Genomic DNA, 26,544 nt, shown 5'->3' on the forward strand with positions numbered 1-26,544 from the left:
GCCAATTTCTATTTTGCCCTGTTTATCAAAAGTGTTAGAGAAACTTGTCAATAATCAACTGACTGGCTTTCTATGTCTAGTATTCTCTCTGGTATGCAATCTGGTTTCCGCTCAGGTTATGGATGTGTCACTGCAACTTTAAAGGTCCTAAATGATGTCACCATTGCCCTTGATTCTACGCAATGTTGTGCTGCTATTTTTATTGACTTAGCCAAAACTTTTGATATGGTAGACCATTCCATTCTTGTGGGCTGGCTAAGGAGTATTGGTGTCTTTGGCCTGGTTTGCTAACTACGTCTCTCAAAGAGTGCAGTGTATAAAGTCAAAACATCTGTTGTCCCACTGCCTGTCACCAAGGGAGTACCCCAAGGCTCAATCCTAGGCCCCATGCTCTTCTCAATCTACTTCAACAACATAGCTCAGGCAGTAGGAAGCTCTCTCATCCATTTATATGCAGTTGATACAGTCCTATACTCAGCTGGCCCCTCCCCGGGTTTTGTGTTAAATGCTCTTCAAGAAAGCTTTCTTAGTGTCCAACAAGCTTTCTGTACCCTTAACCTTGTTCTGAACACCTCCAAAACAAAGGTCATGTGGTTTGGTAAGAAGAATCCTCCTCTCCCCACCGGTGTGATTACTACCTCTGAGAGTTTAGAGCTTGAGGTAGTCACCGGATAGAAGTACTTGGGAGTATGGCTAGACGGTTACACTGTCCTTCTCTTAGCAAATATAAAAGCTGCAGGCTTAGGTTAAATCTAGACTTGGTTTCCTCTATCGTAATCGCTCCTCTTTTACCCCAGCTGCCAAACTAACCCTGATTCAGATGACCATCCTACCCATGCTAGATTACGGAGATGTAATTTATAGATCGGCAGGTCAGGGTGGTCTCGAGCGGTTAGATGTTCTTTGCCATTCGGCCATCAGACTTGCCACCAATGCCCCTTATAGGACACATCACTGCACTCTATACTCCTCTGTAAACTGGTCATCTTTGTATCCCTGTCGCAAGACCCACTGGTTGATGCTTATTGATAAAACCCTCTTAGGCCGCACTCCCCCCTGTCTGAGAAACCTACTGCAGCCCTCATCCTCCACATACAACACCCGTTCTGCCAGTCACATACTGTTTAAGGTCCCCAAAGCATCCATGGGTCGCTCCTTTTTTCAGTTTGCTGCAGCTAGAGACTGGAACGAGCTGCAAAAAACACTCAAACTGGACAGTTTTATCTCCATCTCTTCATGCAAAGACTCAATCATGGAAACTCTTACTGACAGTTGTGGGTGCTTCACGTGATGTATTGTTGTCTCTACTTTCCTGCCCTTTATGCTGTTGTCTGTGCCCAATAATGTTTGTACCATGTTTTGTGCTGCTACCATGATGTGCTGCTGCCATGTTGTGTTGCTACCATGTTGTTGTCATGTGTTGCGGCCATGTTATGTGGTTATCTTAGGTCTCTATTTATGTAGTTCTATCGTGTTGTGTGTTTTGTTCTATATTTTCTTATAATATTTATTTATTTTTAATCCCATGCCCCCGTTCCTGCAGGAGGCCTTTTGCCTTTTGGTAGGCCGTCATTGTAAATAAGAATTGGTCTTAACTAACCTGCACAGTTAAATAAAGGTTAAATAAAATAAAAAGTGGAGAGAGGTTAAAGAAAGATTTTTAAGCCTTGATACAATTGAGACATGGATTGTGTATGTATGCAACTCAGTGGGTGAATGACCAAGACAAAATATTGAAGTGCCTTTGAACAGGGTATGGTGGTAGATGCCAGGAGAACCGGTTTGTGTCGAGAACTGCAACGCTGCTGGGTTTTTCATGCTCAACAGTTCCCTGTGTGTATCAAGAATGGTCCACCACCCAAAGGACATCCAGCCAACTTGACACAACTGCGGAAAGCATGTAGGTCTGGGGTTGTCAACATCACACCCCAGCCTTCCCTGTTCCTCTAAAGGTCATCACCCTCTCTCAACCCCAGCCCCCATTTATCTTCTCTGCCTCAGTGGCCAGCTGCCTGTCTCTGGCTCTCTGCCTTACACAACGTCATCCAGCCCTGACCTGCTGCACCGCATTGATGCTCCTATTTACAGTGCACTTACTAGATTGGTACCACCCTGTGCCACCACTGTCAATCGACAATAATAGTAATAGCTTAATACGGACACAGGGTGGAGCTATAATGTCAGAATTCATCGTCATCATCATTATGAGGGCCTTCAAAAGAATTGTATGAAAATTGTATGAAAGATGTAATAATGACAATTTCCATTTACATTACATATAAACATACACACTTGTCCTACTACATATGGGCTTTGCATGAGCTATTCTTACACTTTTTCATCAACTTTTTAAATGAATTGTCTAATAAATATAATGTAGCGGTAGTATGAACACGCCCATTAAAATACAGAACAAAGGCATAGCAAGTAGGTAGTCGTTTGAGATGTAATAAGTGATTAGGAAAGCCCTATCTGAGTTTTATTTTGAAAAACAAGAAAACCCGGAAACTGATGGAAACAACTTCCGTTTCTCACTGCCTGAATGGTATGTGGAGAGAACGGCAACTCTAGACCGGGAAGTGGGGCATCTAAATCAAATCTAGCTAGCTAACTTTTTTCAAGTATACCTTAGCTTCCTGTTGACTATTGTATGAGGCCGAGATGCAAAGTCAGGATCCATGCGAAAATTGTAAGTTAACGATAGAAATTGTTAACAAATTTGATAACGTAGCTAACGTTAGCTAGGTTTGGTGTGCGTTCGATGTTCAACATGGCGTATGCCGTATCTTGCCCTATGATCCCGGCCTGCCTGAAATGTAGTCCAGGCTAGCTGAAATGGTGGCACTGGCAAGTCCACGTATCTGCAATATCGATATGTCTAGACCGTTTCGAAATCGTCCATGACTTTATTTCACGCTATATCGTCAAATCAGCAGTTGCTTCATCCATTGTTGTACTTATTAATGATATGTACCCATTGTTTCTTGAAAAATACAACTTGTATGCCTCATGAGCTAAGTTCTACTGTCGTACACAATGATGTATATAAACCATTGGTCGTACTCCATTATAACCCAAAATATAAGCCTGTTTTATTACAATGTTTGTCAACAATGTAATTGTAAACAAACACTACATAGCCTCAACATGACTAAAACTATAATTTTGATATCATGGATAGCTATTTCTATTTGAGTGGTTACATTTCTCCAGCCCCGTCCCTTAACTTTCTACCTTAACATGGGTGGAGAGTCGGGACTCCGCTTTTCATGGTTTCTACTGCTGGTGGTTGCGTTAAATATCCCATTAACATAACATGTATTTTTACTAACGTTAGTCTAAAGTGTATTCACTTTTTAGCTAGAGCTTGCTAACTTGGTCCTATGAATGCACGCGCCTTGTCAAAATTGCGTGCGCCAAGTCAGGGTAACCGTGTCTCAGCTAACAACTTATTTTACAAATTTTAGGTCCCCTCTTCTTCTTCCCTCTCTGCGTCTCTTCATTCCACCACTGCGGCTTGTCTCTGCAGCCATGTGGCAAGTGGTTCAGCGAGGAGATGTTCAAGATTATGGGATGCTGGAGGAGTTTGTCACCATGGTTACAGAGATTGTGCCAGAGCTTTTGAGTTGCAGTCAGAGGGCCCAACTCATTCTGGGGCTTAGAGCAAGGGTAAGATATTGGGTGCAGAATGGGGAAAATAAACATGCGACAAGATGATGATGGTAGTCCTAGCCTTTAGCCCAAACATACACCTAGACCTCCTACATAGACCTAGACCTCCATAGACATACACCTACATAGACCTAGAACTCCTACATAGACCTAGAACTCCTACATAGACCTAGAATTCCTACATAGACCTAGTATTCCTACATAGACCAAGTATTCCTACATAGACCTAGTACTCCTCATAGACCTACATAGACCTAGAACTCCTACATAGACCTAGAACTCCTAGACCTAGAACTCCTACATAGATCTAGACCTCCTAGCTATCTATTTGAGGTCTGAGCAGAACTTCTTCCATGTACAGTATGAATTTATATGCCTATCTATAATCAGAAGGCAGTTATTTAGCATCCTTTAGATCACTGAGCAGTGTTTCTACAGATCAGAGCAGCAGTCTACAAGAGCATGTTTCCTCCACCTTTAGATCACTGAGCAGCAGTCTACAAGAGCATGTTTCCTCCACCTTTAGATCACTGAGCAGTCTACAAGAGCATGTTTCCTCCACCTTTAGATCACTGAGCAGCAGTCTACAATCACTGAGCATGTTTGTTTCCTCCACCTTTAGATCACTGAGCAGCAGTCTACAAGAGCATGTTTCCTCCACCTTTAGATCACTGAGCAGCAGTCTACAAGAGCATGTTTCACCTTTAGATCACTGAGCAGTCTACAAGAACCTTTAGATCACTGAGCATGTTTTCCTCCACCTTTAGATCACTGAGCAGTAGTCTACAAGAGCATGTTTCCTCCACCTTTAGATCACTGAGCAGCAGTCTACAAGAGCATGTTTCTCCACCTTTAGATCACTGAGCAGCAGTCTACAAGAGCATGTTTCAGATCTACAAGAGCATGTTTCCTCCACCTTTAGATCACTGAGCAGCAGTCTACCCTTTAGATCACTGAGCAGCAGTCTACAAGAGCATGTTTCCTCCACCTTTAGATCACTGAGCAGAGCATGTTTCCTCCACCTTTAGATCAGTCTACAAGAGCATGTTTCCTCCACCTTTAGATCACTGAGCAGCAGTCTACAAGAGCAGTGAGCATTTTCCTCCACCTTTAGATCACTGAGCAGCAGTCTACAAGAGCATGTTTCCTCCACCTTTAGATCACTGAGCAGCAGTCTACAAGAGCATGTTTCCTCCACCTTTAGATCACTGAGCAGCAGTCTACAAGAGCATGTTTCCTCCACCTTTAGATCACTGAGCAGCAGTCTACAAGAGCATGTTTCCTCCACCTTTAGATCACTGAGCAGCAGTCTACAAGAGCATGTTTCCTCCACCTTTAGATCACTGAGCAGCAGTCTACAAGAGCATGTTTCCTCCACCTTTAGATCACTGAGCAGCAGTCTACAAGAGCATGTTTCCTCCACCTTTAGATGCAGATATGTATAGTTGTCATAGTAAACACCACAACACACCCTGGGGCTACCCTGGCCTTTAGCTCTGACAAAACAGTGTAGACAGTTGACTCTGGCCTTAGACAACGGTCTGGTAATGGAATGGTAATTGACTGAGATGAAGACCCTGAAGCTGATTATCTCAATTGAACACTGACATTGGGCCTTATCTAGGCTATCTTTAATTTTCTCAAAATGTGTCTCAATGAGAACAGAGCAGTGCCTAGGAAGTGTGGGGTTGACCTTTGACCGACTACTGACTGGCTATTTGTCATTTCAGCTGGTTCTGGAGTTGTGTCGCACTGAGCAGACATTAGACCTCACGAATATTCAAAAACACCTGGACAGGATCCGATCCCTCACATCCACTGAGGAAGCAGAGGTGAGTATCTTTCAGAGGGATTGGAGGTGAAGAATACATGCCTATGTCAGTGGGCACACTCACTGATGGGTAAATCCATTTGAATTCAATCACCTTTTGACAGAACCCCTTTTAATTTGAACAAAACCTTCCATACATATTTGTCCATTGTAGAAGTGCTCAGAAAGTGACTTTTTGGACCTGAATGCCAAAACATTCAAGAGATAAAGGTGCTTAAAGTTGACCTATTTTACATACTCGACCATACCATCATGTCTTCATCACTAAAAAAGATAACCAGTTGAGATTGATATAATTGAAAAACTTGCAAACAGGTTATTACTATTTTATAGTTTCTTTAAAAAAGTGTTTTAATAATCATTGTCATTTTTTTAACCATAAATGTAAATTATCTAAAAATACTTAAACTCAGATTCTTTTCATATTCGCATATGTTGTAAGTCAGACCCTATTTTACATCAACTGAAGTTTTTGTGTTAAACCCGCAATTGGTTGAGACATAACGTACTCTTAAATTGGATTGGTACATTCAATACATTCTATTTCTATGATTGAAATGACACACACAAGAGCAGATGATGTAGTGACGGCAGGTAGCCTAGTGGTTAGAGCGTTGGGCCAGTAACTGAAAGGTTGCTAGATCGAGCTGACAAGGTAAAAATCTGTCGTTCTGCCCCTGAACAAGCAACCTAAGCCGTCATTGTAAATAAGAATTTGTTCTCAACTGACTTGCCACGTTAAATAAAAAATGTAAAGGTTTAAGCTACAACATAATTTGTATATATACAGTGGGGCAAAAAAGTATTTAGTCAGCCACCAATTGTGCAAGTTCTCCCACTTAAAAAGATGAGAGGCCTGTCATTTTCATCATAGGTACACTTCAACTATGACAGACAAAATGAGAAAAAATCCACATTGTAGGATTTTTAAAGAATTGATATATATATTAATTTAAAAAAAGTAAATATATATATATTTTTTAAATTGACAACCCTTCTTGTAAGCTTTTAAATGATATCAACCTCAACCGTTTATCTTTTCCAGTGATGAAGACATGGATGGGGTATGCAAAATGGGTCAACTTTAAGCACCTTTACCTCCTGAATGTTTTGGCATTCAGGTACAAAAAGTAACTTTCTGACCACTTCTTCCATAGGTTAATATGTATGGAATTGTTTTATTTAAATCAAAACAGATGCTGTCAAAAAGTAATTGAATTCAAAAGGATTTAACCTGATGGCTGACTGGCTGGAGAGTCATTTTTAGGACCAATGAAGAATGATCTATAATGTGCTAACTCCACCCACCCGTGTCACCAGGCGATACCAAACCAATAGGCCCAACCAGACAGTATTGTGTGACTGAGTTGTAAGCTTCAATGATGTAGTAGTTGTGCATGTTTTGTTGCAGTCAAGTGATGCGAGTGATGCATTTTTCATTGGTCCTCCATGCAGGTGGAATTATCTGAATCAAAGTTTGTGGAGCTGGTTAAATCTCTGCTGAAAGACCCAAGTGAAAGGGAGAACTTCTACCAGGTTTGTTTCTCCATTTACAGTTGAAGTCGGAAGTTTACAAACACTTACATTTGAGTCATTAAAACACATTTTTCAACCACTCCACACATTTCTAGTTAAGAAAATGTAGTTTTGGCAAGTCTGTTAGGACATCTACTTTGTGCACGACACAACTAATATTTCCAACAATTCTTTACAGAAAGATTATTTCACTCAGAATTCACTGTATCACAATTCCAGTGGGTCAGAAGTTTACATACACTAAATTGACTGTGCCTTTAAACAGCTTGGAAAATTCCAGAAAATGGTGTCATGGCTTTAGAAGCTTCTGATAGGCTAATTGACATCATTTGAGTCAATTGGAGGTGTACCTTAGGCCTTTAAATACATCCAATCTTCAAACTCAGTGCATCTTTGCTTGACATCGTGGTAAAATCTAAATAAATCAGCCAAGACCTCAGGTTCATCCTTGGGAGCCATTTCCAAACACCTGAAGGTACCACGTTCATCTGTACAAACAATAGTATGCAGGTATAAACACCATGGGACCATGCAGCCGTCATACCGCTCAGGAAGGAGATGCATTCTGTCTCCTAGTGATGAACGTACTTTGGTGTGAAAAGTGCAAATCAATCCCAGAACAACAGCAAAAGACCTTGTGAAGATGCTGGAGGAAACGGGTACAAAAGTATCTATATTCACAGTAAAACGAGTCCTATATCTACATAACCTGAAAGGCCGCTCAGCAAGGAAGAAGCCACTGCTCCAAAACCGCCATATAAAAGCCAGACTACGGTTTGCAACTGCACATGGGGACAAAGATCATACTTTTTTGAGAAATGTCCTCTGGTCTAATGAAACAAAAATAGAACTGTTTGGCCATAATGATCATCATAATGTTTGGAGGAAAATGGGGGAGGCTTGCAAGTCTCGAACACCATCCCAACCCTGAAGCACAGGGGTGGCAGCATCATGTTGTAGGGCTGCTTTTCTGCAGGAGGGACTGGTGCACTTCACAAAATAGATGGCACCATGAGGATGGAAAATGATCTGGATATATTTAAGCAACATCTCAAGACGTCAGTCAGGAAGTTAAAGCTTGGTCGCAAATGGGTCATCCAAATGGACAATGACCCCAAGCATACTTTCAAAGTGGTTGCAAAATGGCTTAAGGACAACAAAGTCAAGATATTGGAGTAGCCATCACAAAGCCTTGACCTCAATCCCATATAAAATTTGTGGGCAGAACTGAAAAAGCATGCGCGAGAAAGGAGGCCTACAAACCTGACTCAGTTATACCAGCTCTGTCAGGAGCAATGGGCCAAAATTCACCCAACTTATTGTGGGAAGCTTGTGGAAGGCTACCCAACATTTTTGACCCAGGTTCAACTATTTAAAGGCAATGCTACCAAATACTAATTGAGTGTATGTCAACTTCTGACCCACTGGGAATGTGATGAAAGAAATAAAAGCTGAAATAAATCATTCTCTCTACTATTATTCTGACTTTTCACATTCTTCAAATAAAGTGGTGATCCTAACTGACCTAAGACAGGGATTTTTTACTATATTTAAATGTCAGGAATTGTGAAAAACTGAGTTTAAATGTATTTGGCTACCGTGTATGTAAACTTCCGACTTCAATTGTAGTCTTCGCTCCATTTAGTCTTCACTACAGTTAGAACGTAGCCTGGTAGCAGATCTGCTTGTGATTTTACCTATTCCATTGTCAATGTTTGGACTCACAATTCCATAAGGAGTTGGCAAGAAAGCAGAAACAGACTGGCACCCAGGCTAGTTAGAACTCTGAGGGGCTGAGTTTTTATATTCTAAATGTTACATCCATGTACAGGACTGCATCTCCAATAAATGAAAGTACAATATTTATATGTTCGAGTCCATCTCATTCATACATGCTGTATCTCCACCTCCAGGTGTTTGGTTTAGTTATGATTTCTTTGTAGATCAAACAAAAGACTAAAACTTTCTGCTTTAGGATGTTGAAGTGGCTGTATGATGCTCTAAGACCAAAGGTAATATCAGTACACATTTTAGCCTAATTATTGACATTAATTATTACATTAATTTATTCTCTCCTAGGACGTGTTCCCTGTTGAATTTGGGCCCAAGTATGACACTGCAATACAGATGCTGATGTTAGAATTCCTTTCCAGACTGGAGAAGTTACTTCCCCTACCAGACCTTGAACAGGTAATAAGAATGAATAACACCTTTATCTAATTAGCTTGGGGAATTAGAAGTCAAGAATACCAATCAATAATCAATCATATTTTCATGTTTAATAAACTGTGTGTTGGACATGAGCATGTAGTTGTTAATGATTTTAAACCATGTTCCTCTCTCTCAAGACTGCCTCCTTGTTAAGTGCTGTCCCCTCTGCCCTGGAGAAATGTGTACAGTTTGTACCTGACCCCAAACAATTGAGGACCCTGCTCCAGTACCACAGAAAACTTGGACATTTGGACTCCATCCGTAAGTATCATACAGATTTATAGAGGATCCATGGCTTGGATTGGTTCTGCAAAAATGTCAAATGATGAGTGTCAGGTAGAGTAATTATGTATAGGAAATATATTATTGGTTATGTTTGTCTGGTAACAGTTTATATTTGAGGCATTGATATAATTATCATATGTGCTGTTCAATTTAACCTTCATTTTTTCATTGTCTCCCTCTTTTGCATAAAAAGGAACTCCATCATCCTTTGGTGACTTCATCCTCTCCTCTCTGTCTCTTCCTCCATACGTGCGAGTGGTGACTGCCCCAGATGTAGACTCAGATACACAATCAGAAGGCATGAATTTGGAGGGAATGGAAGCAAGAGAGTTGTTGGAGAATCGGACAAAGGAAATCGATGTACTAGTCCCAGCAGATGAAGTTAGAAGATACATAATTACTGAGCCAGATTACGGTATGGACATGGAGTCTGCCATTGGGGAAAATGACAATCAAGCTGTCACTGGCTTGAATTTACTCAGACCATCACAATTAAAACGAAGCAAAAGGCTGCAGATTAAGAACATGTTTTCAAAACGACGGAAACCTCGAAAGACCGATTATTCCGGGCGTGCAAACAAACAGCCATCATCCTCCAAGGGTCGGCCTTCCCCAAAGAAGTCATGCAAAAAAGGCCCATTCAGTAAGACATGTGAAGTGTGTGGGAAAACTTTCACTCGAGTCACAGCCATGAAAAGGCATCAGCTAACCCACACTGGAGATCTCAAGTTTAAGTGCCTCATGTGTGAAAAAAGCTTCAGGGATGGTCATAATCTGAAGAGACACCAGAGGCGAGTTTGTGAAAAGGAGATAAACATGTTGGATGAAGATAAAAATGAGGAAGAGATCCCACAACCCTCAACTAGCAAACCTCAGATCCCATCACTCCTCAAGACTCCCTGTCCACCAGGGCCATCTCATCAAGGAACTCTGGACACTATCACAGCCACTAACACATGCTCTGTGTGTGGGCGGTATTTTGCTCGTACTTCCAGCCTGGTGAGGCACATGAGCTCCCACTCAAAAGAGCGTCCATTTGGGTGTGTCAATTGTGATAAGAGATTCAAGTATTCGTACGATTTGAAAAAACACCAGAGAGAATTGTGTCAGAAAATGACCCAGGGAGATTTGTGTCAGGATGTTGATCAGAACATGGCACAACAAAAGAGTGGCCTGCAACCAGAGAAGGTTTTTCTTGCAACTGCAGAGAATCGAACCCAGGTAGATTCCAAAACCTGTTATGTCTGTGGTAAGATTTTGACTTGTACCTCACAGATGGAAAGGCACTTGAAATCTCACTCAAAGGCACGTCCCTTTAATTGTGCTATTTGTGAGAGAAGCTTTAAGTACAAAGATACCTTGAAAAAACATCAGGAAATCCTTGGCCACGAGGGCATCCTAGAAGACTTGGGTCAGAATGTGGACCAGCAAGAAGTGGAAGTTAACACAGAGAGTTGCATCAGCCCTCTCACTACCAAGGAAAATGACACTGATCCCCTTATCACGGCTGCTACTTTAGTGCCGACTCTCAAAGAACCCAAACCATGCACTGTGTGTGGGAAGATTTTTAACCGTGCTTCAGTTATGGCTATTCATATGAGATCCCATTCAGATGAGCGTCCTTATCAATGTGGCAATTGTGAACAGCGCTTTAAGTACATGCACAATCTGAATCAACACCAGAGATATATCTGTAAGGTGAACCGAGAAGAGTCCTCTCAGATGGTAGACCAGCACCAAGAGGAGGAGTCTAGTGAACTGGTGGCTGTTAATGCTGATACCCCAGAGACATCTACCAGTCGATTACAACTGGTTCACTGGTGTAAAAAATGTGGAAAGTGTTTCGATGACATCTGTAATTTGAAGCAACACCAGGAAAGTTCATGCAAAGAGGAAAAAATAAAGGTGGTCTTCCAATGTGAAAAAAGAAAGGTGGTCTTCAAATGTGATGATTGTGGGAAGGACTTCAAAGGTTCATCATCCCTAAGGACACACAAGCGAATTCACAACCCATTCTATTGCTCTGATTGTGGAAGGGTCCTCCCAAACTCCATTGCCTTTGACAGACACAAGCTGATGCAGCACAAGGAAATCCAGTGTACCATGTGTGAGAAGACCTTTACCCTGTTGGGGTGTCTGAGAGATCACTATCTGCATCAACATAAATTCACAGGACCATACCCCTGCTCTCAATGTGAGAAAACCTTCACTCAGTTAAGATACCTTGTTGAACATGAGAGGGTTCATTCAGGAGAGTACCCTTACCAGTGCTCTGTTTGTCAAGCAAAGTTCAATAAAGCAAATTCTCTAACAATACACAGTAGGAAGCACACAGGAGAAAAGCCGTTCCTGTGCTGGCAGTGTGGAAAGAGTTACAAGGATCGAGGAAACCTGTCAATGCATATGGGGACTCACTCAGAGGAGAGACCATTTTCTTGTTCGCAGTGTGACATGACTTATCGGACAAAGATTCAGCTGAATACACACATTGAACAAGTTCATGAGGGGGTGAGATACACCTGTGCAGTCTGTGGAAAGCAGTTTTTGAAAGCTGTGTCATTGATAAGACATGAACTCACTCACACAGGAGAAAGACCATGGCCATGCTCCTATTGCACAAAAACCTTCATCACTGCCAATGAAAGGAGATTGCATGAAAGATACCATACTGGTGAGAGACCATACAAATGCCAAGACTGTGGAAAGTCCTTCGTACAGTTATGTTTTCTGAAAGCACATCAACGACTTCACACAGGAGAGAAGCCATTTGCATGCAGTGTTTGTGACAAACGTTTCAGATTAAATTATCATAGGCAAAGACACGAGCAAACCCATACAGGAAAACAGAAGCCACATGTTTGTGCAGAATGTGGGTTAGCTTTCGCTCAAAGAAAGCGCCTGACTGAACACCAATGCACTCACTCCTTGAATTAAAATGTTCATTTAAAGTCTAATGTTCCTTTGCATTGTTATTCATGTTAAGACAGTACAGTGGGGAAAGTAGTGAGGGAGACAAATTAGGGGCACAGACAGAAAGAAGGGCAGAGAAGGGTCTTGAACCCTCGTCACCAAGCATTACCACTCTGTTAGACTCTGGCATTTGAGTTCTGGTTGTGTACTATAAATAAAAACACAGGTTTAACACCTCAGGTTTGAATTAATATTCTATTTTTCAGCTTTTGTTTTATTATTCTGTCGATAATTTCAATTGCTAATTTGTAGTATGTACAGTAAAGGAGGAAACGTGTAAACTGTTATTCTCAAATAATCACAACATTGCATTTTATGATCATGGCAATAATAAAGGAGGACATGAACATATCCATGTGTGTTTTTTCACATTTGTAACTTTGGAAAATATACACTTCATAGAGAAGTCGCTTGCAAAAATATCTGTTTTATTAGGATCCTTCAGGATCATTACCGGTTAAACTGTAACAAAATGATTCATTACGTTTGATTTTACTGCAAGGTAGGCTAATCCATGGAAAGGTCCTTTGCATGAAGGGTATTCGGCAAAGGCTGTTGACATTTTTATTGGACAGTTTCATGATATTTACGCACTTCTCGGTGGATTTCCTTAATTGTAATAATTATCAAAGGGTATGGCTAACCTATAGTAAGAGTTCCAATATGGCAAACCAAGTCAGTAACTGAATTTGCTGGCAAATATGTCTTTCTAATAATATACAATTTCACGGGGATTTGTTATTCAGAAATTTGTGGGCGGTAAACGCAACCGGAAATTGAACGGACTAAATTCACTGTCACACTGCTACTGAAGATAACGTTTAAAACTTGCAAGCCTTTAAACGTAGGAAATCATAGCTGTCACACTTAGCAACATTTCATGTTTTTTGGGTGAATATGGTATGAGGACGAGATGGACGAGATTCCTGACGAAAATGGTATTGTGGATTTTGTTAACTAGGCTTTGGTGTGCTTGATGTTCAACATGGCGTATCCTTGCTAAATTTGCATTTGTTGTTCTTTTAGCATGCTAGGAATGTGAGGACTAGTATTTCAGAATCATCCACTGTTATGTTTTGTAAGGGATAGCCTGTTTAATAATAATTGATTGGATATATGTAGTTATTCAGCACGCTTTGCATTGTAGGAGGACATAGAGACCCAACGTTACCTTGACAAGAATGCATTGTTTTTAACCCAAATAAATAATATGTCTTTTAAACATATTCGAAACTAATCAGGTGCGCGTTGTTGGCTTGTGCATGTAGTTCGCACGTTTGGGGCATCACCATAGGTTTCATAGTTTGTTATTTGAAATCTGCTACATTTTAGTAAATATTTTAAATATGTATTTGAAGCTGCACTGTTTAATGTTAAATTCAACTTTGAATCTGTTCAGTATTCAATCAGGGTTGCGGCTCGTATCAATTTCTTTAGCCCCGCACTGTATGTAGATGCTGAGACTGGGCTCCTTGGGACGTCCTTACCCTTACTTTATTACGTTTCAATTTAAATGGGGTGACGTCAGAGTTGGACGTCCAAAGGGTCCCTTTCACACTGAACAAAACTTTTAACGCAACATGTAACGTTATAGTGTTGGTTTCATGAGCTGAAATAAAGGATCCCAGAAATGTCCCTTATGCACAACAAGCTTCTCTCAAATGTTGTGCACATATTTGTTTGCATCCCTGTTAATGAGCATTTCTTCTTTGCCAAGATAATCTGTCCTCATTACAGGTGGGGCATATCAAGAAGCTGATTAAACAGCATTATCATTACACAGGTGCACCTTGTGCTGGGGACAATAAAAGGCCACTCCAAAATGTTCAGTTTTGTCACACAACACAATGCCACAGATGTCTCAAGTTGAGAGGGAGCGTGCAATTGACATGCTGACTCCAGGAATGTCCACCAGAGCTGTTGCCAGACAATTGAATGTTCATATCTCTACCATAAGCTGCCGCCAAAGACATCTGATGATGGTGCTGGAGGGGGTGGCTGCTGTCTTATCAGGTCTTAACCAACCATGCAAAAGCATTTAGTTTTTCTAAAATGAGTCCGATGAGAGGGATATACAACAGACACCAGACCCAGATCCCCACCATTCTCTGGAAACAGAGATTTTTGCGGAAAAATGTCAGGGTGCATTGTGAGGATCAGGCGACAAAAGTGGCTAATTTGCCTTTGCCTTCCGTCCTGCTAGCTAATGTTCAATTGCTGGAAAATAAATGGGAAGAACTGAAAGCGCGTATATCCTACCAACGGGACATTAAAAACTGTAATATCTTATGTTTCACTGAGTCGTGGCTGAATGACGACAAAAATTAAAGCAGGAAGCACCAGTGACTCGGTCTATAAAACAGTGGTCAGGTGAAGCAGATGCTAAGCTACAGGACTGTTTTGCTAACACAGACTGGAATATGTTCTAGTATTCTTCCGATGGCATTGAGGAGTACACCACATCCATCACTGGCTTTATCAATAAGTGAATCGAGGACGTCGTACCCACAGTGATTGCACGTACATACCCCAACCAGAAGCCATGGATTACAGGCAACATACGGCACTGAGCTAAAGGGTAGAGCTGCCTCTTTCAAGGAGCGAGACTCTAACCCGGAAGCTTATGAGAAATCCCGCTATGCCCTCCGAACCATCAAACAGGCAGTTAACCCACTGTTCCTAGGCCGTCATTGAAAATAAGAATTTGTTCTTAACTGACCTGCCTAGTAAAATAAAGGTAAAATAAAAAATACAGGACTAAGATCAAATCGTACCACACCAGCTCCGACGCTCGTCGGATGTGTCAGGGCTTGCCAACTATTACAGACTACAAAGGGAAGTACAGCCAAGAGCAGCCAGATGAGCTAAATAACTTCTATGCTCGCTTCGAGGCAAGTAACACTGAAACATACATGAGCGCATCAGCTGTTCTGGATGACTGTGTGATCACGCTCTCCGCAGCCGATGTAATACCTTTAAACAGGTCAACATTCACAAGGCCGCAGGGCCAGACGGATTATCAGGACGTGTACTCCGAGCATGCGCTGACCAACTGGCAAGTGTCTTCACAGACATTTTTCAACCTCTCCCTGACTGAGTCTGTAATACCAACATGTTTCAAGCAGACCCCCATAGTCCCCGTGCCCAAGATCACTAAGGTAAACTGCCTAAATGACTACCGACCCGTAGCACTCGTCTGTAGCCATGAAATGCTTTGAAAGGTTGGTCATGGCTCAATTCAAAACCATAATCCAAGAAATCCTAGACCCACTCCAATTTTCATACCGCCCCAATAGATCCACAGATGATGCAATCTCTATTGCACTCCACGCTGCCCGTTCACACCTAGACAAAAGGAACACCTATGTGAGAGTGCTATTCATTGACTACAGCTCAGCGTTCAACACCATAGTGCCTTCCAAGGTCAACACTAAACTAAGGACCCTGGGACTAAACACCTCCCTCTGCAACTGGATCCTGGACTTCCTTACGGGCCGCCCCCAGGTGGTATGGGTAGGTAACAACACATCCGCCACGCTGATCCTCAACACGGGGGCCCCTCAGGGGTGTGTGCTCAGTCCCCTCCTGTACTCCCTGTTCACTCATGACTGCACGGCTAGGCACGACTCCAACGCCGTCATTATGATTGCTGATGACACAACAGTGCCTGATTACCGACAAAGATCAGACAGCCTATAGGGAGGAGGTCAGTGACCTGACCGTATGGCGCAAGGACAACAACCTCTCCCTCAACATGATCAAGACAAAAGAGATGATTGTGGACTACAGGAAAAGGAGGACCAAGCACGCCTCCATTCTCAGCGACAGGGTTGTAGTGGAGCAGGTTAGGCGCTTCAAGTTTCTTGGCATCCACGTCACCAACTCACTAACATGGTCCAAGCACATTAAGACAGTCGTGAAGAGGGCACGACAAAACCTATTCCCCCTCAGGAGACTGAAAAGATTTTGCATGGGTCCTCACATCCTCAATGTTTTACAGCGGCACCACCGAGAGCATCTTGATGGGTTGAATCACTGCCTGATATGGCAACTATTCGGCCTCCAACCGCAAGGCACTACAGAGGGTAGTGCGTACGGCCCAGTACATCACCGTGGGCAAAGCTTCCTGCCATCCAGGACCTCTATACGAGGCGTTGTCAGAAGATGGCCCTAAAAATTGTCAGACTCCAGCCACCCTAGTCATAAACTTTCTTTCTCTGCTACTGCACGGCTTCTTCTCCTGCGGGATCGTCTGAGACCAGCCACCCAGACAGCTGATGAAACAGAAGTTTTTATGTCTGTAATAAAGCCCCCTTGTGGAGAGAAACGAATTCTGATTGGCTGGAAATGGCTTCCAATTGTGTGGGCCTACGCCCACCTATGGCTGCGACCCTGCCCAGTCATGTGAAATCCATAAATTAGAACCTAATGAATTTGTTTAAATCGACTAATTTTCTTAAATGAATTGTAACTTAGTGAAATTGTTGAAATTGTATGTTTTTATATTTTTGTTCAGTATAGCATTTAGACCTCCCCTTCTAACTATACCTAGGATCTATGAATGTATACATCTGGTCAAGGTGACTGTACAGTGCAGTGGGATAACTTCTTAGCTAGCAAGACATCTGGGTGGCTTTATTTACAAATTATTTTCCTTTTTTTTTTTTAGGTCCCCCTCTTCTTCTTCCCTCTCTGCGTCTCTTCATTCCACCACTGCGGCTTGTCTCTGCAGCCATGTGGCAAGTGGTTCAGCGAGGAGACGTTCAAGATTATGGGATGCTGGAGGAGTTTGTCACCACGTTGACCGACATTGTGCCAGAGCTTTTGAGTTGCAGTCAGAGGGCCCAACTCATTCTGGGGCTTCGAGCAAGGGTAAGAGATTGAGTTCAGAATGGGGAAAATAAACATGCAACACAATCATTGAGGTTAGTCTCTGACAACAATATTGTTGACTCTAGCATAAACCACCCAGCTGTTAAACATTGGCTGAGATGAAGACCCTGACACTGGTTTCTCAAATACCGCCGTTGGCCCTTAGCTAGGCTAGCTATCATTTTCTCCAAATGTGTCCCAATGAGCAGAGCAATGCCTACGAAGCGTGTGGTTGACCTTTGCTCTACTCCTGACTGGTCATCTGTAATTTTAGATGGTTCTGGAGTTGTGTCGCACTGAGCAGACAGCAGACCAAGACATTCAGCAACACCTGGCCAGGATCCGAAGCCTCATATCCACTGGGGAAGCAGAGGTGAGTATCTTTCTGGGAGGGAGCAGAGGCCTATGTCACTCTAAATGTTGTGTCATTGAGTTGTTAAATGTGATTATTTAATTGTTGTATGTGTTTTGTTGCAGTCAAGTGATGCAGAGGTGGAATTATCTGAATCAAACTTTGTAGAGCTGGTTGAATCTCTGCTGAAAGACCCAAGTGAAAGGGAGAACTTTTACCAGGTTTGTTTTGCTCTTATACGGTGGGAAAGTATAAAAGCTTTGCTGGTCTAGGTTTTAGTGGCCTAGTTTTATATTGTTTCAAACCAATATAAATATAGGTATTATTGGCATTTTAGGTTAATTTATTCTCTCCTAGGACGTGTTCCCTGTGGAATTTGGGCCCAAGTATGACACTGCAATACAGATGCTGATGTTAGAATTCCTTTCCAGACTGGAGAAGTTACTTCCCCTACCAGACCTTGAACAGGTAATAAGAATGAATAACACCTTTATCTAATTAGCTTGGGGAATTAGAAGTCAAGAATACCAATCAATAATCAATCATATTTTCATGTTTAATAAACTGTGTGTTGGACATGAGTTTGTAGTGGGTTAATGATTTCAAACATGCTCCTCTCTCTCAAGACTGCCTCCTTGTTAAGTGCTGTCCCCTCTGCCCTGGAGAAATGTGTACAGTTTGTACCTGACCCCATACAATTGAGGACCCTGCTCCAGTACCACAGAAAACTTGGACATTTGGACTCCATCCGTAAGTATCATACAGTGTTCTAGATTGGTTGTGCCAAAATTGCAATTATAAATGGGGTAGTTTGGGTCTTGGATGCTGATTGGTTGATACTGAATTTCAGCCATGTGTATATCAAACAATTTGCCACAGGTATGATGTATAAATACTTGTTTACTGCTCTAATTACGTTGGTAACCAGTTTATATTAGCAATAAGGCACCTTTTTTGGGGTGTATGGCCAATATACTACTGCTAAGGGCTGTATACAGGCACTCCACATTGCGTCGTGCTTAGGGACAGCCCTTAGTCGTGGTATATTGGCCATATACCACACCCCCTCGGCCTTATGCTTAAATGTACCACACGCCCTCGGCCTTATTACTTGAATGATGTGTCAAGTAGAACAAATGTGACTTTTATCGGTAAAAGTTTATATTTGAGGCATTTACATAATTTGCATGTATGATGTTAGTCAACTACTGTTGCAAAAAAAGTGAATTCACAGTGGAACTTTTTTTGTCATTGTCTCCCTCTTTTGCATAAAAAGGAACTCCATCGTCCTTTGGTGACTTCATCCTCTCCTCTCTGTCTCTTCCTCCATACGTGCGAGTGGTGACTGCCCCAGATGTAGACTCAGATACACAATCAGAAGGCATGAATTTGGAGGGAATGGAAGCAAGAGAGTTGTTGGAGAATCGGACAAAGGAAATCGATGTACTAGTCCCAGCAGATGAAGTTAGAAGATACATAATTACTGAGCCAGATTACGGTATGGACATGGAGTCTGCCGTTGGGGAAAATGTCAATCAAGCTGTCACTGGCTTGAATTTACTCAGACCATCACAATTCAAACGAAGCAAAAGGCTGCAGATTAAGGAAATGTGTTCAAAAGGTAGAAAACCTCAAACTGGGCTTGCAAACAGACAGCCATCATCCTCCAAGGTGTGTCCTTCCCCAAAGAAGTCATGCAGAAGAGGACCATTCAGTAAGACATGTGAAGTGTGTGGAAAGACATTCACTCGGGTTGCAGCCATGAAAAGGCATCAGCTAACCCACACTGAAAATCTCAAATTTAAGTGCCACAAATGTGAAAAATTATTCTCGGATGGTCAAAGTCTGAAGAGACACCAGAGGCGAGTTTGTGAAAAGGAGCTAAACATGTTGCATGAAGATAAAAATGAGGAAGAGATCCCACAACCCTCAACTAGCAAACCTCAGAGCCCATCACTCCTGAAGACTCCCTGTCCACCAGGGCCATCTCATCAAGGAACTCTGGACACTATCACAGCCACTAACACATGCTCTGTGTGTGGGAGGTTTTTTACTCGTACATCAAGCTTGGTGAGGCACATGAGCTCCCACTCAAAAGAGCGTCCATTTAGGTGTGTCAATTGTGGTAAGAGATTCAAGTATTCATACGATTTTAGAAAACATCAGGGAGAATTGTGTCAGAAAGTGACCCAGGGAGATTTGTGTCAGGATGTTGATCAGAACATGGCACAACTAAAGAGTGGCCTGCAACCAGAGAAGGTTTTTCTTGCCACTGCAGAGAATCGCACCCAGGTAGATTCCAAAACCTGTTGTGTCTGTGGTAAGATTTTGACTTGTACCTCACAGATGGAAAGGCACTTGAAATCTCACTCAAAGGCACGTCCCTTTCATTGTGCTATTTGTGAGAGAAGTTTTAAGTACAAAGACTCTTTGAAGAAACATCAGGAAATCCTTGGACACGAGGGCATCCTAGAAGACTTTGATCTGAGTGTGGACCAGCAACAAGCGGAAGTTAACACAGAGAGTTGCAGCAGTCCTCTCACTACCAAGGAAAACGACACTGAGCTCCTTATCAAGGCTTTTACTCCGGCGCCAACTGCCAAAGAACACGCATGCACTGTGTGTGGGAAGATTTGGGACTGTGCTTCTCATTTAGCTACTCATATGAGATCCCATTCAGAAGAGCGTCCTTACCAATGTGTCAACTGTGAGCAGCGTTTTAAGTACAAGCAAAGTTTGAATCAACACCAGAGATATATCTGTAAGGTGAACCGAGAAGAGTCCTCTCAGATGGTAGGCCAGCACCAAGAGGAGGAGTCTAGTGAACTGGTGGCTGTTAAGGCTGATACCCCAGAGACATCTACCAGTCGACTACAACTGGTTCACTGGTGTAAAAAATGTGGAAAGTGTTTCGATGACATCTGTAATTTGAAGCAACACCAGGAAAGTTCATGCAAAGAGGAAAAAATAAAGGTGGTCTTCCAATGTGAAAAAAGAAAGGTGGTCTTCAAATGTGATGATTGTGGGAAGGACTTCAAAGGTTCTTCATCCCTAAGGACACACAAGCGAATTCACAACCCATTCTATTGCTCTGATTGTGGAAGGGTCCTCCCAAACTCCATTGCCCTTGACAGACACAAGCTGATGCAGCACAAGGAATTCCAGTGTACCATGTGTGAGAAGACCTTTACCCTGTTGGGGCGTCTGAGAGAACACTATCTGCATCAACATAAATTCACAGGACCATACCCCTGCTCTCAATGTGAGAAAACCTTCACTCAGTTATCATACCTTGTCATCCACGAGAGGGTTCATTCAGGAGAGTACCTGTACCAGTGCTCTGTTTGTCAAGCAAAGTTTAATTCAGCAAATTCTCTAACGATACACAGTAGGAAGCACACAGGAGAAAAGCCGTTCCTGTGCTGGCAGTGTGGAAAGAGCTTCAAGGCTGCTGGAGAACTGTCAGTGCATATGGGGACCCACTCAGAGGAGAGACCATTTTCCTGTTCGAAGTGTGACATGTCCTACAGAACAAAACTTCAGATGAATTCACACATTGAACAAGTTCATGAGGGGGTGAGATACCCTTGTACAATCTGTGGAAAGCAGTTTTACAAAGCTGTGTCATTGAAAAGACACGAACTCACTCACACAGGAGAAAGACCATTTCCATGCTCCTATTGCACAAAAACCTTCATCACTGCTAATGAAAAAAGGCTGCATGAAAGATACCATACTGGTGAGAGACCATACAAATGTCAAGACTGTGGAAAGTCTTTCATTCAGTCAGGTTACCTGAAATCTCACCGACGTCTTCACACAGGAGAGAAGCCATTTGCATGTAGCTTTTGTGATAAAAGTTTCAGATTGTCTTATCATAGGTTAAAACACGAGCGAACCCATACAAAAAAAAATAAGCCACATGTGTGTGGAGAATGTGGGTTAGCTTTCGCTCAAAAAAAGCGCCTGACTGAACACCTATGCACTCACCCTGGGAATTAAAATATACTTTTTTTTTTTTTTGGAACTCTGATGTTCCTTTTTATTTTGTATGAATTTTAAGACGGTACAGCAGGGAAAGTAGTGAGGTAGAAGGAAAGTAGGGGCACAGACAGAAGGGCAGGGAAGGAGTTTGAACCCTCGTCACCAGGTATATGTGGACCGGACTCAAAAGCATTACCACTCTGACATTTGAGTTCTTGTTGTGTACTGTAATATGTATATATATTAAACAACACTGGTTTAACACCTTTTTTTTAAATAGTTTTTTTGTTTGTTCGTTTAATATTTTTTTCATAATTCCCTATATAATTTCAATAGCTAAATTGTAATGTAAACTGTTATTCTCAAATAACTACAACATTGCATTTTCTGACAATAGCAATAATAAAGGAGGACATGAAGATATCTGATTTAAAAACGTGTGTATTCACATTCATATCTTGCACAGATTCACTTCATACATTTCTGCAAGTGTTGGTTGAATTTTGTATCAGTCATATTTGTATCATTCAGGTCAGCATCACTGGTCCTCAAATGTCCCAGTGACACTGGAACAAACATATTAATGACTTTTGATTTAACTGGAAGGAAGGCTAATCCATAGAAAGGTCCTTTTGGAAGAAGGGTATTTTTTTCGGGCATATTGGCTATTTTACATTTTTATCCAAAAGCTTAATGGAGAAATAATTCATCCAAGTTTGGAATATTTGTGACCTGTTGGCCTTACTCAGGCCTTCTTTAAACCACTAAAACTGTCTCCGCATGGCAATTATTTTGGGCACGTGAGTCAGCAACATGACAGCATACACGAACAGCACAAATTACATACTCATAACCAAATGCAACACCATGGATGCTCGAGTGGATCACGTTTGTTAAATCAGTGACCAACCTTTCAAACTTGCATTGTGGGGATAAACTTGTTCCGACATGCGTCTACGTGTGGACTGCATGAACTTTACAACAACCATGTGATAAAAAGTCACCAAGTTTTGACTGCAGTCGACTTCCAATTTTCTGCAGTTGCTCCTCACCAGCTCCTCATCGCCTGGGTTGTGGGAGGCACTAATTTCCTTAAAAAATGTACTATCAGTTTTTTTCCCAACCAGTACGTACCATGGTATTTTCCTGGCAAAAAACGCGATAAAAAAAATGTACTTAGCTACCATGGTACAAAAATGAACAATGGTAATACAATTTTAAAAATGCCATGGTTTTGTACTAGTAGCATGTTGTAAAACAAAAGCATGGTAGTTGTTTACAGTGAATTATGATGGTCTGTGCCCCACCGTTTTCCGGGTAATATGACCAAAATCGAAGAAATTTATGATACTCGCATAATGCAACATTTACTACTATAGTAGCTCTGAAATGGCTAAGCATAAACCTAGTACCCTCTTAAACCCCTTTAGCTCAGTGAAAAACCACAACACACATGGTCTAGTAGTGTACCCTCTTAAACCTTGGGAGCTGTATAGTAATGGTGAGATGAATGACAGGAGTCGGAAACCGTAAACTAACTTCTCTTCAATACATTTTTCAGTTTGCTCTCATTCAACTGAATTGGCTACTCTTATACTATTCTAAATAGCCAACATACTAAAAAAACATGTTTTTAAAAGGTATTAATTATCATATTATTTAATAAATTCTCAACATATCCCTAAAACAGCCATTTACAGGATCAACGAACGTTCTTGCGGAGTAACAAAATTAAACATTGTAAATGGCTGTTTTAGGGATATGTTGAGAATTTATTAAATAATATGATAATTAATACCTTTTAAAAACATGTTTTTTTAGTATGTTGGCTATTTAGAATAGTATAAGAGTAGCCAATTCAGTTGAATGAGAGCAAACTGAAAAATGTATTGAAGAGAAGTTAGTTTACGGTTTCCGACTCCTGTCATTCTTCTCACCATTACTATACAGCTCCCAGGGTTTAATTAAGAGGGTACACTACTAGACCGCAGGCTAGCTGGACTGGAGCGAACTTTAGCCGAATTCTATGTTAACGGGCTTTTATAAATGTATTAAACTATCAAAACATAAAATAACAACAGTTATATCACTACACTCCGTTTAACTTGTGGTTTCCTATCCTATGGTTTACAACTTGCTCACCGTGATGATAACGTTAAAAATATTTCGTTTATCTGGTGCCTCATCAGTTTTAACTAGTCATGCTAGCGCGAGAGCCTCTGTGGGAAGCAACCAGTAGAGCGAGCGGCTCCCTCTGCGGGCTGAAACAAGCACAACGCCCCTTGACTATAAATAATAAATTATTACAAAATGCCAAAGATCAGGCTACCACATATCTCACTTTCTCCCACATTTCAGGTTGGCAACACAGGGAACCCAAACATGAGCAAAATACGGTACTATTAATACAAAGTATTACCCCCTTCCCCTTTTTCCACAGCAACTATTTTCCTTTTTCTTTGATGTTTCAGAAAACTAGGACCAACATGTAGCCTGCCTCTGACTTTATCAGAAACTTGCCCATACTGGTATATCAATTCATCAATTTAAAGGCCAACCAACCTCTTTTCACATTGGGGGGTTTATTTATTTAATGCATTATATAGCCATTATACCATGGTAACGCACACTTAATAAAGATAGTACCATATATCATTTTTGGTACCATTCATCATAAATGTGCATTACCATGGTAGAATGTATAATGCGGTTTAACACCATGGTATTTCCATGAGCCACATCTATACCATGGTATAAATGAGGTAATAGCATGTTAATATTTAGGTACAATGGCAGTACCATGGTAGTAACATCATACTTCAAGGCTAAAACCATGGTACATTTCCATAATTCAGACAATATCATGGTGTAAGTGAAAGTACCATGATATGAATGAAAGTACCATAGTCCTAGCATCGAACATTTTTGTAAGCGAATTGTCAACCGATCATTAGAGTGTTTTTGTTTGACGAATGCGAACGGAGAATATGGGAATGGTCATTGATTATGGTGTGGGCTTTTTTCCAGTTTGCTGTTTGTGGAAGGAGCATGACAGGGGTAAATCCATCTAGTAGGTTACACATGAGGAGATGGAGAAAGAGGGCAATCTTGATTTCAATGCACATAATGTGATCCACAGAGTTTATGGTGTACTGTACATTGTTTCAAAGTCATCTTTTTAGGCTGTGTTTTATTGTTGCACATTGTTGACCCTCACATTTAAGGACACATTATTGAGCCATGCCAGACTCTGGGATTTACACACTTGCAGGTGAGTTTTTAAATACGTTTTATTATTATACAAGGGGATTGCTAACTATTGTAAGAATTATTTTTAGTTGGCACACCAAGTCAATAACCGTACTTGCTGACAAAGATGACTTTCTTAAAAAATCTATTCCGAATTTTAACTCAATTCACGAGGACTTTTATTCTGGGGGGTGTAAACGCAACCGGAAATTGAATGGGCTACGTTCAGTGTCACACTCAATGCTACCGACGGTTAGGTTTTAAAACTGTTGTAAGCCTTTTAACTTTGGAAACCATCTTTATAACAAACACTTAGCTAATTTTCAAGCTTCGTGCGTGACTACTTTTGTATGAGGACGAGATGCAATGTCAAAATCCCAGCGAAAATGGTATTGCGGATTTGTTTTCACTAGACTTGGTGTGCTTGATGTTCAACATGGCGTATCCTCGCTAAATTTCCGTATGTCTCGATCTTTTAAGTATGTTAGAAGCGGGAGGACTAGTACTTCTGAATCATCCACTGTTATGTTTTTTAAGGGATAGCCTATTTAGATGTAAAATTACCTTGGCAAGCATGTTATGTTTTTTTCCCTTTAACCAAATTAGTTGCTAGATAAGGGACCTCAATATTTGGAACTAATCTGGTGCGCTTGATTAGTTCGTATGAATGCAGTTTCCACGTTTGGGGCAATTCCATTGGTTTAATTTTGTCTTACAAGTTAAATAATGAACATTGAGGAAATATTTGAAAGGTTTTTGAACCATCTCTAACTTTCAATATCAGTTCAGTATTATTTCAATCATTATTATGGCTCATTTCCTTATTTTTAGGTCCCCCTCTTCTTCTTCCCTCTCTGCGTCTCTTCATTCCACCACTGCAGCTTGTCTCTGCAGCCATGTGGCAAGTGGTTCAGCTGAGGAGACGTTCAAGATTATGGGATGCTGGAGGAGTTTGTCACCACGGTGACAGAGATTGTGCCAGAGCTTTTGAGTTGCAGTCAGAGGGCCCAACTCATTCTGGGGCTTCGAGCAAGGGTAAGAGATTGGGTTCAGAATGGGGAAAATAAACATGCAACAAGATCATGTGAGGTTACTCTCTGACAACAATATTGTTGACTCTAGTTTCTCAAACACTGCCCTTGGCCCTTAGCTATTATCTTCAAATGAGAACAGAGCAATGCCTACGAAGTGTGTGGTTGACCTTTGCTCTACTCCTGACTGGTCATCTGTAATTTTAGATGGTTCTGGAGTTGTGTCGCACTGAGCAGACAGCAGACCAAGACATTCAGCAACACCTGGACAGGATCCGAAGCCTCATATCCACTGGGGAAGCAGAGGTGAGTATCTTTCTGGGAGGGAAATGCCACTCTAAATATTCTGTCATTTTTTAATTGTATTTTACCCTTATTTAACTAGGCAAGTCAGTTAAGAACAAATTCTTATTTTCAATGACAACCTAGGAACAGTGTGTTAACTGCCTGGGGCAGAACGACTGATTTTTACCTTGTCAGGATGGGGATTTGAACTTGCAACCTTTCGGTTACTAGTTCAACGCTCTAATCAATAGGCTATCCTGCCGCCC

The 26,544-nt window shown here is 41.4% G+C and overlaps 2 protein-coding genes across 4 annotated transcripts in view; both read left to right on the top strand.

Annotated features, from left to right (window-relative positions):
- Nucleotides 1-3,475: 3,475 nt before the first annotated feature.
- The window catches only part of LOC135572863 (zinc finger protein 14-like), a 29,452-nt gene continuing 6,383 nt past the window's right edge, over nt 3,476-26,544 (top strand). Inside the window, exons 1-6 of one of the 3 annotated variants that reach the window (XM_065021381.1) lie at nt 3,476-3,669; nt 5,403-5,504; nt 6,959-7,039; nt 9,119-9,229; nt 9,388-9,511; nt 9,729-12,856. In XM_065021381.1, the coding sequence (XP_064877453.1) occupies nt 3,532-3,669; nt 5,403-5,504; nt 6,959-7,039; nt 9,119-9,229; nt 9,388-9,511; nt 9,729-12,469 (3,297 nt within the window). In that variant the 5' untranslated portion in view covers nt 3,476-3,531 and the 3' untranslated portion in view covers nt 12,470-12,856. Of the gene's footprint in view, nt 3,670-5,402; nt 5,505-6,958; nt 7,040-9,118; nt 9,230-9,387; nt 9,512-9,728; nt 12,857-25,186; nt 25,352-25,793; nt 25,998-26,200; nt 26,300-26,544 lie in introns of those variants that run through there. The other 2 variants (XM_065021382.1, XM_065021383.1) reach the window with 2 other exon arrangements.
- Nucleotides 13,288-21,990, top strand: LOC135572862 (zinc finger protein 585A-like). Its single transcript, XM_065021380.1, has 7 exons — nt 13,288-13,443; nt 17,175-17,377; nt 17,652-17,750; nt 17,855-17,950; nt 18,087-18,197; nt 18,356-18,479; nt 19,006-21,990. Exons 1-7 carry the CDS (start codon nt 13,419-13,421, stop codon nt 21,729-21,731), a joined length of 3,384 nt encoding a protein of 1,127 aa, XP_064877452.1. The 5' UTR covers nt 13,288-13,418; the 3' UTR covers nt 21,732-21,990.

This window comes from Oncorhynchus nerka, linkage group LG8, assembly GCF_034236695.1.
Source record: "Oncorhynchus nerka isolate Pitt River linkage group LG8, Oner_Uvic_2.0, whole genome shotgun sequence".
NCBI lineage: Eukaryota > Metazoa > Chordata > Actinopteri > Salmoniformes > Salmonidae > Oncorhynchus > Oncorhynchus nerka.

Coding starts and splice junctions, on each gene's coding strand:
- LOC135572862 (XM_065021380.1), top strand. CDS start 13,419: ATGGACGAGATTCCTGACGAAAATG. Junction 13,444..17,174: donor CGAGATTCCTGACGAAAATG/GTATTGTGGATT, acceptor TTTTTTTTTTAG/GTCCCCCTCTTCTTCTTCCC. Junction 17,378..17,651: donor TTCTGGGGCTTCGAGCAAGG/GTAAGAGATTGA, acceptor CTGTAATTTTAG/ATGGTTCTGGAGTTGTGTCG.